This window comes from Lotus japonicus, chromosome 5 (assembly GCF_012489685.1).
Source record: "Lotus japonicus ecotype B-129 chromosome 5, LjGifu_v1.2".
Lineage (NCBI taxonomy): Eukaryota > Viridiplantae > Streptophyta > Magnoliopsida > Fabales > Fabaceae > Lotus > Lotus japonicus.
In genome coordinates, this window is record NC_080045.1 from 59993603 (window position 1) to 60006201 (window position 12599).

Consider the following 12599-nt stretch of genomic DNA (forward strand, 5'->3'; position numbering starts at 1 on the left):
ACTCTTGCTGCCTTGGGTAAGTTTTTGAAGTTTAAATTTTACATCCCTAGCATGGCTTGAAGGGACATTCTTTTCCTCATGATTCGTTTCATTTCAGCCCATGTTTCCACCGCTGGCTCCTCATTTCTCAATCTCTCTTTTGCAAACTTATTCCACCAAACAAGAGCATAGTCTAAAAAGTGAGCAGCTGCAAGTTTCACCTTTTGGTCCTCCTCATAGTTGTTGCAAGCAAAGACATGCTCTATTTTGAGTTCCCACTCCAAGTATGCCTCTGGATCACTCTTTCCCTTAAAAGGAGGAATTTGGAATTTGACTCCTTCAATCCGAGCAGGTCTAGGATTTTCATGAATTCGTCGTGGCCTCCCGCCTTCACTGTCACTATTGTTCCGGTTCTCCATTTGATCCAGCCTTTCGTGGATCTCTTCAGTTTGCCTCCTCATTAAGTTTTCCAGATGTTGTGTAAGAGCCCGCATTTCGATGGTCGAGAGTCGCACTGCTGGTTGCTCCTCCTCTTCTCCTGACATCTTTGACAAATGAAAAGATTCAAGTAGAACAAACAAATGTTAGTGTTTACCTCACTTCTCTCGTGTTTCCCTCAAATTGGCTTTTCTATGATGTGCACTCTTGCCTTTTTCCACTCAAAAATTCTCACAATCTCTTGAGTAAATCAAAGTTAAGACACACAAAGAATTATGCCACCAAATTTGTGTAGAGTCACACAGATTAGAATAGACTTTAGAATATGAAACAAAAGAAGACAAGACAAATCACCACAGAAATGGAAAGGACTCCAAATATTTAGAGACTAAAGAAGAATTCAAGAACAAACAGAAAGAAGAAAATAAATTGGAATGCTAGCAACAAAATTACCTTGAACAATTGAATTTGGCTAATTAAACAAGAACCATTCAGCCATTTTTTTTTTTTGAATTTTCGTTTTTTTTTTTTTTGAATTTTCGTTTTGTAATTTGTTTTTGATTCTGAACAATTAACAAGGCTTAACTTTTGCAATGGTTCAGCCAAAAGAAACAAAAACTAAAATCAAGGTAACAAGAAATGACAAAGAGTTGCTAACCAGAATTCCAGATAAGAAAAGAAACCAAAATCCTAGAACCGGAGCTCTGATTACCAAATGATACGCCCCAAGTTGATGCAAGGGCTGCAATGGATCGTCTAGGATTGATCTTGGATGATGAGAACTCTGAAATGTGAGAAAGAAGAAGAAGAATTTCGTGATGGAAGGGAAATGGACAGAAAAGAGGGGAAGTTTTAGTGAAATGGAAGATGAAGACTTCACACAAAGGTGGTGGCAAACCCTTGATAAGCCTAATTCTTGAATCACTCAAGAACTATGAGAATCACTCTCACAAATTATTTAAGAGTAATATTTAAGAGTATTTAACATCACCTAATTTAAATTATTGTTTTGATTAATTTTTTTATTTTGTTATGGAGTTAAAGGTGAAGACACTTGTTTTCTAATGGTGCCAAAAACATAGTCTGCATATTGATCAGAATGGTTTGTGTGTGAAGAAAGCTACTGCTCAACGCACAAAAGATGCTAGCTGAGGAGCCAAAGTTTGCATTTCTAGCTCTTGCTGCATTCATGTAAATGGCAAAGAAACAAGCTGAGAGAAAGTTTAGCTTTTACTCCAAAATAGCTAAAGGAAAATGACTTGCTACACGATTATTTTTGTAATATATAAAATATCAAACTAAAAATAATTTAAATGTAATATAATGTAAAAATATCTTACTATTAGATTGATTAAAAATTCATGAAAAGTAAAAACTTATTGAATAACTAATTATGAATACTATTTTTTTTATGCTTCGGAAAATTAACAAAATTACAAGGAACTCTTTTGTAATTGAAGGATTTGGCTCACCACACTCCTAGGAAGCCAAAACATCTGCATAGAGTATGTAGGAATGGAAGCCAAGACTGACTTCGCAAGACAAACACAATCTGCAGCTAGATTCAACATGTTGTTTTTCCAAGAAGCTAGTTTTTTTTTAATACTCTTCAACAAGTCGTGAAAGCACTCTCTCGTTCGTCTCCCACCCTTCAAAGGAAATCTCAAATACTTTCCCAGGTTCCGCACAAAAGGATCGGAGCAATGCTACAGATTTCCTCTCGCACCTCCTGAAGTACACCCTTAGAGTATGAATACTATTAATATTAATTTAATACCAATTTAATTTAATGTTAATACTTACAAGTTACAACATGTGTCACACAATATAAGCTGCTTTCAAAAAAATGAAACACACAATATTTTTTGGTTGAACTAATGAAACACACAAGATGAGTTAGATACATTTAGTGCAATGAGATTTATAATAAGAATGAGCACTCGAGTTTAATGTATTGAAATGCTAAAATAAAATGACTTTAAAAAACTGCATTCTCTAGGAACTGAGAATAAAAATTAAACAAGCTAACAGTTACTAACACAATTTAAAAAAAGGGTTAATCGTCTACTTGGCCCCTGTCTTTGTCTCACCGTCTGAAATTAGTCCCTCCCCGGAAAATTTGCAAATCTGGGTCCTCTCGTTTGCAATAAGTCTGGGGCAGGTCCTCGCCGGAGCCCGGAGCTCCGGCGAGTGATGATTTGGCTTGCTGACTGGGTTAAGTATGCTGACGTGGATTAAAAAAATAATAAAATAATAAAATTAAATAACAAGTCAGAAATTTAAATTTAATTAAAAAAGTAAAATCAATTAACAAAACTCGCCCTAGTTTAATTAATAAAAATTAAATTAAATTAAAAACCCAAATCAAAAGAAAAACATGCGCTGAAGTTAAACCCAAAAAAACCCAAATTCACATCTCAGTTCATCATCTTCATCATCTCCATCCCATCATCTTCATCCTTCAACCTCTGTCTCTTCCTTTCTTCCTCCACACACCTTCTCTGCAAATCTCTCCTTCTCCCCTTTTCTTTCTGGCAAAATGTCTCTCTCTCACTCTCACTGAACAAGAATCTACAACCGAAGGAGAATTGCAGAAATCACTTCTGCACCAAACCCAGAAGATGAAAACACCCCAAATGAACCTCAACCCCACCGCACGTATTCCCCTGCTCCACCACACGTCACCGCCACCATTAACCTCAACCCCACCGCCACCATACCCACCCACTCCCCACCGCCACCCTTAACCCCAACCTCACCCCAATCGAAACCCAAACCACCCACTCCCCACCACCACCCTTAACCCTATAACCCCACCTACACAAACACCAACCCTAAGCCCAGCGACATCAACATCCCAACCCCTCCCCAACCTGCGACCTCACCCCCATCCACCTGCAACCCCAACCCCAACACCGACCCCCTGCAACCTCAATTCCACTCCCACCCCCCGCAACCTCACCCTCAAAGAAATCGCTCATGTCCGCCATCATGCGCACCCAAGACAACCAGCGCCGCCACCCCAAGAGCTTCCACCTCCTCCAAATTATGCAGCAACAGAACTGGAAAGGTACTAGCAGATCTGAGAATGTTGACGGAAATAAGAAGCAATTGACGGAAAGGAGAAGATGAAGGGTGAGGGGGGTTGGAGATAGAAGGAAAAACAGTGAGAGAAGAGCATGTGTGGATGAGGCAATCTTGAGCTTTGAGAAAGAGAACGAAAAATTGGGGGTGGGAAAGGGAGGAAGAAATAGGGATGGAGGAAGAGCATGGTTATGGGTTTCTGATTTTCTAGGATATGGGTTTTCAGGGAGAAATCCCAAATTGATTTAGGTTTTTTTATTTTATTTGGGGGGAAAATTGATTTTTTAGTAGATCAGGTTAGATTTATTAATAGAGATTAGTATTTGGACCTTGATTGGGATTAGTTAGTTGTTAGGATTAATTAGGAAATATTAATTAATTAAAACTGATTTGTATTTATTTTTTATTTTTTTATTTTTTTTCCTTGACACGTCAGCATACTTAACCCAGTCAGCAAGCCAAATCATCACTCGCCGGAGCTCCGGGTTCCGGCGAGGACTTGCTCCAGACTTATTGCAAACGAGAGGACCCAGATTTGCAAATTTTCCGGGGAGGGACTAATTTCAGACGGCGAGACAAAGACAGGGGCCAAGTAGACGATTAACCCTTAAAAAAATTACTGGACCAGTGATTAAAATTAGTCACATTTCCCTTCATATGTCCATTCCGGTCGGCCCAATGACATTTCAGACTATTAAGTTGAATTGCGTTGGGACTTCTGGGCCTTGGCCCACTTATTACTAATGAATTGTGTTTCGGTGACCAAAAGAAAGTTTAGTTGGCCCTCCAATTATAGATAAAAATAAGAGGCGGAAAAATAATAATATTTAAGTGATTTTATATAGAAAAAAATCAGAAAGTAAGTGAAATTATGATAAAGATTTTAAAAATTTCATAGGGACAAAAAACTGATGCAAAATTATCTACGTGGACATCACTTGTTGAATAGGCTAGCCACTGGACCGTTGACCGATTAAAATCGAGCAAAATGAATTAATTTGATTAAAAAAATATTTCAGGGACTATATTTTTAAAGAAAATTTTTCCGGGGAACCAATTTGATTCCCTTTACAAGCTCAGGAACCAAAATGATATTTAAACCAAAAAAATATGGAGTAGAGTGTATGTGAACGAATTAAAACTATTGCGCGTGCACAACCACTTCTCACGACACATAAAAACAAAATGGAAATAAAAATATCTCCAAAATATTAATCAACAAGCTTTAATTGACAATTTAAAGTAAAACTCATATATTAAGAACCAATTACATTTTGTAGCAGTTACACAACTTTCATATTTCATTCTTGTAACACAAAGTTTTACTTAATATAAATGAATTAATAGAATAAAAAAAATACATTAATTGGATGAAAGAATTGAAATACAATTGGAATGAATTAACTGCTCCTCTTCAATTAATTAACATTGTGGCATGTCTAATGGTGGTGGTAGCATCTTCTCTTCAGGATTATTACCATCCTTCACAATGAAAGTAGTAGCCATTCCCCATGTGACATGTCGGTCTATATGGCAATGCATTAACCATACACCTGATATACCAAATAAATACTTAGAAAACCACCGCTTGAATGAAAAAATAAAATCAAAATTAAAAGTTAATTATCAACAAATATTAATAAAAAATATACAAACCTGGATTTTTAGCTCTGAATCTTATGGTTGTCCAACCGTTTTTTAGTATAACTACGGTATTCTGATAAGGAGGGTCAACAAGATTATACCCCAATGGATCCTTTTCCTTGTCAAAGTTCCCAAATCCCCATCCAACCACATAGAAACTCATGCCATGCAGGTGCATAGGATGCTCAATACCTTCAAACAAGTTAGTCCCCTGAAGAACAATCTCCACTGTTGAGTCATACTCAAGCACATTCACCTCTGTAGCCACTGATGGAGTATTCAGAAATGCAGGAAGATTACTACCAGTGAAATCAAAAGGCAAAGCTGGCACATCAGGGAAATTTTCCCCAAACACACCACTAATATTGTTGTAGTAAGCTTGCAAAATGTTGTTGTCTGCTGGCATTTGAAAGCTTATGTTGTTCATGCTTGCTGAGAAGCGGTTTCCATTGGGGCCAACACATGTTGAATTCCCATTTGGATCACATGGTAATGTGTTAATTGAGATTGTGAAGAACAAGTTTGTTGTTATATTTAAGGGAACATCAATTGGTGTTCTTCATCAGCTAAACTTTTTAGTTCACTTATTATATTAACAGAGGAGACAATGTCCCCTGAATCTGGTAGTGAGGGCAAAGAAGGGGTTCTTGAAGTTGGAATGTAATTGCCCCTGTATTGTACTATAGCAGTGGTTGTGGTGTTATCAAAGGGAACATCAAGTGCACTTGTAAATACTTTGGAAGCCATGTAATAGTTATCTAATGGTTGGTTTGCTTCTAGTAACACATCCATTGTTTGTCCAGGAGATATTGCTATGTAATCTACCTTCAATGGCTTTACATAGCTACCATCAGTTCCTACCACTGTGAGTTGATGTTTGGCAATTGCAAAGAACATCATTTCTTGAACTGCAGCATTGACCATTCTGAGAAGATATGTTTTGCCATAATCAACCCTAAGCTTGAAGGCATCTGCAATCTCAATAACAAAAAGTTATTCAAACATGTTAATGATTATAAGAATCAATAAAGGTTATTAGAATTCATGTTAATTGGTCCTAACTCGAGCTAGCTAAGGTTGATGATTGTTCTACAATTTATAAGATTGTATTTTGTCATATCTCTAGTCAATCTAAGACCTCTTATAGACACAACTCACACCCAGAACTGGACATGTGAAGCGTGAAGTTTGCAGGGCCTGACATTTGCGAATGGTCGGATGGCCTAATAAACATATATAAGATAGTCTCTGATACCATTTTAAAATTTGGGTAGAACTAACCAATTTAATGAGTTATCATATATACATATTATTATGTATGTACAAATAAGGTCACTACATACCGTTCTTTGAGCATGGATATAAATCACCGGGTTGACCATTAATTGTGTAAGCATCAGAAACTACAGGATCTCCTCCAGATTTCTGAAAATCTTTATAAACCTCAACAACATCTTTCTTCCACCATTCACCTAATATAATGGGGACCTCTTTGTGGGGGTTTGGAAATGGATAAGTAGTTCCAAGCTTGGGTTTTACCACAATAGCCCCATGAACGGTGGCACGAGACCAATCACTGTGAGCATGCCACCATAGTGTGCCTTCTTCTTCAGAAAATATGACCTTCTGACCGAACTTCCCACCGGGTCTAATCGGACATTGTGTCACATATTCAGGGCCATCTGACCATGGATATCTTGGTTGGTCGACTCCATGCCTGAAATTAGGATAGTTATAGAAAAGTTTATAACTAAACATTAGAATTTATATGTAAAAAAAATTACAAACTCTAATAATATATACAGTGGTTGGTTACCAGTGGATGGTGATGTTGTAGTTAGCTCGGTTATAGAGATGAACAATAATGGTTTCTCCTTTGGTCACATAAAGAGTTGGCCCAGGAAACTGCCCGTTTACAGTCAAGATGTTTTTTGTGCTGCAAAGTTTTGTGTACGAAACATCTCTCACCTACATGCAGTTTATATATCAAAGCAGGTCAGTATAACTTTTGTTTTGATATATATAACAACATTTATAAATTATAAAGACATGCATATATACAAACATCATTGGTCATAGTATGTATCAATTTATAATGTGTTAAAAGCAGATAACATATTAACATATATACCTCAAACCTGTGATGCCTTAGTGCCAGACAAGTGAGCAGGAGATTGAAGAACATAAATAGCAAAACTTGGAGGAATAGGATTTTCATACTTGAGCTGCAGGTGTGTGATTATTAGTTTGAGTTTGTGTTTGATGTGAATATTGGATATTGGATGAGATAGTTATGTTGCATGCATGTATTAATAGTTAAATGTTAACTTTGACATGGCAGGCTACGTTTACTCGCAGTGGCGGAGGGAAGGGGACATGTTTATGTCATGGTCACCGCAATATTTTGGTTTTCTTTGCTAATACCATGTAAAATTTTATGTGGCACCACCCTAAGTATTATAAAAATATTATATATATATATATATATATATATTAAATTCTCAATATTATCAACTTTTGATCTCACCTTTAACTCTTATTTGCAGTCTGTGAACTCATTTTTATTTAGTCATTCACAATATCTTTTATATTATTTTAATTTTTTGATAAGTTCAAAGTGACTATTTAGATATAACTTTCTTTAAAATTGTCTATCTCATATACTTTCACATTTATCTTTGAAATATATAAGCACACTTTTTGACCTTACGGTCGTGCTAAGAGTGCTAATTATTTGTTTAGAAAGACAAGTTGTTATTCTTCTTAGTTTTTTGTCATATGATAATACTTTTCTACTACCTTTTGAGACGATGTTATTGCTTTTACTAATTTTTAACATTTTATTGCTAGTTGAAGTAGGCGTGTATGCTAGTTGTTAACCATTGTGCTCAATCTACCTATAATAATGTTAAGCATATATTAAATTTGTTACACAAATTATGCATGTGGAAAATTGATTTTCTTTTAGAAGTTATGTACTCCCTCGGTCCCCATTTATAAGTCACATTTTGAGAGTTTTTTTGTCATAAAATATAAAACCTTTTAAGGTTATCTTTCGAACAGTTCCCATAAAATTAGACAAGGTGCTGGATTTGATTATTTTTAAATCTTGGATCTGGTTGAAAGAGAAGGTGAATGATTTTATCTGCTCTTTCTATGAATGGCGTGTACAGCCTTTGTATTTCATCAAGCGGTTGTTGCTGCTTGTGCCTATTGTTGCTCTGTTCTGCCTCATTATCCACAGTGGTGATGGTGTTATATTAAGTCTCTGCCATTGAACCTTTTGAAGCGGCTGTATCTTGTTGTGAAGCCCCTACCCTTTTGCTGGTGCATGTCCAAAGCTAGTTGGAGTGCTAATCTTTTGTTTAGTGGGTCTGTAGTTTTAGAATTAGTGTGGCTCTGCCTCTTAGCTCTCTTTCTTTCTCTTTCTATTGTATACTCCTTCCGTTTCATAATAACTGTCCACTTTGTAAAAAACACACATATTAAGAAGTGTAATTAATTTTGTTAACTTTTAGAAAAATATTATTTGTTTTCCTACTTTACCCTTTAGAATACATTTTTATCCCTCCTCATTTATTCTTTTTGCAAGGGTATTGTTTGGAAAAACATCAATTATGCTTTCTTGAAATTCTAAGTTGACGGTTATTTTAAAACAAAATTTTTCTCTAAAGTGGATAGTTATTTTGAAACGGAGGGAGTATTATTTTCCCCTTCTTTTCTTTGTAACTTTGAGTGAAGTACCCCAAGTACTTCCATTAATACAATATTTAGCTTTAAAAAACGATGAAATATTTATTACTTTTTTCTGTTTTTTTTTAAAGTTAAAAATATATAATATATAAATAAAAAATGTTGAGAAACAACCCCTCTCAACATGGGTACAGTGACCTAGCCCGCAAAACACCAGACAAAATATAGCTCATATAGCAAAAGTCTCCCAAAAGAACCCAAGCGCACAAGAGCGTGCTAAAAACCTAGTAACAACCCTAAGCGACTACTCTTCTAAAAAGGATCTTCATAAAAGTCAAAAAACGACGACAAATTCCAAGCCGCTAGACACCTGCTACAAAGACCAGACCAAAAGCCCCAACAGATAAAACCAAACCTTGTTGTAGAGCTGATACCTAAAAGCAAAGAAAGGAACAAATAGAAAAGACAACAAGGCTTGCACATGCTCCAAACCCGTAATAGTGGCACAAAGCAGACCACCCATCCAAAACTGTGCATAAACCAAGACGCTGAAGCCGGAAGGCGACCGTAGCCACTACGAGCAATCTACACAGAGCAAGGATCGACGATCAACAACCACACATGATCCAACCATACCCCACCAGCTTCCACCGACACGAGTCCAAACCACGACCAGCGTCGCTAGAAAACCTAAGAGAAAAAGCCCGAAAACACAAAAACCTCCTAACACCAAGACAACCCCAAACACCAGCCTCGACCCCCAAACTTTGGACAGAGTACACTTTTCATGCACTACAACCCAGCTGCATTAATTCATTCCCAAAACACTACGTCCCAGCAGCATAAACCCTTCAAAGTAGGGGTGTACAAGGGACGAGTTGGGACGGGTTTTGGTTAACCCTAACCCGTCCCTAGACCCGAAGCAACCCGACATTATGCGGGTCCAATTTAGGACGGGTCTATGTAGGACGGGACCGGGTTGGCCCGAGGGACAATAAGTTTAAGACGATTTGATACTAATTGCAAAACTTAAAGACAATAACATACTAAAAGAGTTATAAGTTGGAACTATTTTTTGGAAGAAATAACTTGAAATGATTCAATTCTTTCATAATCTATTGCACTTGAGGTTTACATTTTGTTTGATCATTTCTTCACCTTTCTCACATATGCATAATACACACACATGATTTTCTCTTTTAGAACATGAAAGTGTGCATAGTTTGACAAACGTTCATTTAATTCATAAGGTAGATGTTAGACATTTTAATCTCATCTACATGGTAAGATAAATTTGAGCACCATGTATCACATTTTAATCATCATAACAAATTAAAATTTTATAAAATATATATGTGGGACGGGCCGGGTGACCCGAGTGTCAACCCGAACCCGACCCTACCCGAAGTCGGATAACTCAAAGATCAACCCGAACCCGGTCTCTTTTAATGATCGGGCCGGGACGGGTTGGCAGGTAGGGCCGGGTCTTGTACACCCCTACTTCAAAGAATCACTACATCCCACAGACCCTCCCAATATAACAACAATTATATATAGCCTCAAAACAGGGGACTCAATTCAATATATTGAATCAGTGCGAGAAATAACTTTCAAACCCAGTTAAAGTGCAAAGCTAATTTAATTTTCCCCACAAACTCATTTGATTCTTTTTAAAAAACTAGTGCAATAACCCGTGCGTTGCACGGAATTTTATGTTAGAATTTTATAATAAATAAGTTAGTTTTCATATATATGTAATTTTTAAATTATAAATAAGTCAATCGTGTAATAATATATGAAGAGAAAAATAGAATAAATAAGTGAAATTGCGTTGTATACATCAAATATTTTTTAAAACTTCCTTAAACACTACATTTACAGTACTGGTTTGTTGTTTGTCCGACTCATCCAGTATACAAAGTTTAAGATCATGTCTTGAGCGTACTCTAGATAGCTAGAGCTGCATATAATTGACAATGAGTGAAGACAGACCTTGGAAGGAAGAGCCCAACTGAAGATAGTGTTTGTCCTTGGCTTTTGTTTATGGTCATCGCAAAACATACTGCAATTTGTCATTAGCATTGTTCCCATGATAACAGTTGCACCAATAAAACGTCCACCAAGTTCATCCACAATTAACCTGGTGATTGCATAAACTTTTTGCTTGGTCTATATTTTTCAAAAGCATGATTGGAGTACCAACTTTCAATAATAGTTTGTGGTTAAGCATTCCTGACATTTTAGTGCCGTTCAAAAATTCTGTGGTAAACCACTCACCCCGGATTTCAGAATCCTCATCAGATCGCAAGGCAGAGTCGGAACTCAGATATTCATGTTCTGGTGCAATTATCATGTCAAACATGTAAGTGTTTATCATTTCAACAACCTCCAATGTACGGGCCAATATTTCTCTATCTTAAAAGAACTGCGGGTCTTTCATTTTGTGTGAAAGTTCATGATATGTATATTTAATCAATTTCATTAATGGGTCAGGAATAATTGGGATGAGCAGATCTGGCAGGATTTGAACATCAACTCTCCTGCTCTAGAATCAGGATGATCACCAATTTCAATTTTAAGAATCCAATATGCAAACTTTTTGATTTCTTTTGCTTCATCAGTCGTTTCAGTTGCGGTTAGCCGCATGTTCTTAGAAAATTTCATAACTTTGCAATGCTTCCACAATTATGAAGAGTTTACAGTAGCTTCCTCTAGTTATTACAGGTAGTATTTGTCTAAAATCACCTCCAGGTATTACTACTTTTCCTCCAAAAGGTTTATGTACGTTCTCTTCATTTTTCAACCTCATTAAACTTTGGAGTGTAACGTCTATAGCTTCAAAACAAAAACAAAAAATTCAACATTAGAGCTTCATCTCATATAATAAAGCTTGTTTCAAGCAGAAATTTTGCTCGTAGACTTTCTTGCTTTATATTACACGTTGAGGTCTTTGTAGCATCTAATTGAATGTAAATTTTAGAATGAGTCTGCCTCTAAGAAAGAGTAATGATGTTATGCCACTGGAAGCAACATTAATCACAATTAGGCATCTAGATCTAAGTACACGCGGATAAAGTGTTCCCGAGAAAAGTCTTTTGGTTCCACCGTAGCTATATAAAAAGTAGAAGCATGTTGACCTTGACAACACAGATGTGACAACCCTCTCATTTCTTGCGGATTCAACTTTACCACTCATTGACGTAAAAGAAAATGCATTGTTGTATGTTCATATTTTTTTCTTTGAAGTGTTTAGACCTAGGATCGACTTCAGTCATCAGATTAAACAATAAATCAGGTGGTCTTTGCAAGAAATGTAATTGCACTTTGCCTTTTAAGCAGTATAATGAAAACTCCGGATTTGGAGTATTTTTAGATTTCTCACTACTTTCTCCCCGTGAAAGATGTATCTTTATAATTTGTATAACCAAGATAGTAGATTATATGTTACATAATAAACTTTTAAGATGAAGTTTTAATGTAGAGGTAGTGAAATTTTTTAAATTTATTTATCTATTAACTTTTACGTAAAACTATTTTCAAGTAACTAATATGTTCTTCCCTAGGAACTTCTAAATTTGAAATTTAAGAATAAGTAAAGGGAAAAATGTAAACTGCTACTCTGAGGTTTGGCTCCTGTGCAACTTATACCCTAACTTTTTAAAAGGTGCATATATCTCCCCAAACCTACAAAACTGTGCAAAACAACCCTTATGTTGACTTTTCTTTTAAGTTTTAATATTCTTTATCACTTTACATGTTTT

The 12599-nt window shown here is 36.1% G+C and overlaps 1 protein-coding gene across 1 annotated transcript; it reads right to left on the bottom strand.

Annotated features, from left to right (window-relative positions):
* Positions 1 to 4740: 4740 nt before the first annotated feature.
* Positions 4741 to 7421, bottom strand: LOC130720546 (laccase-14-like). Its single transcript, XM_057571201.1, is given in 6 exon segments — positions 4741 to 5054; positions 5158 to 5704; positions 5707 to 6116; positions 6489 to 6862; positions 6962 to 7113; positions 7277 to 7421. Coding segments are annotated over 6 exon segments (1701 nt in total). The 5' UTR covers positions 7364 to 7421; the 3' UTR covers positions 4741 to 4923.
* Between the last annotated feature and the right edge of the window lie 5178 nt (positions 7422 to 12599).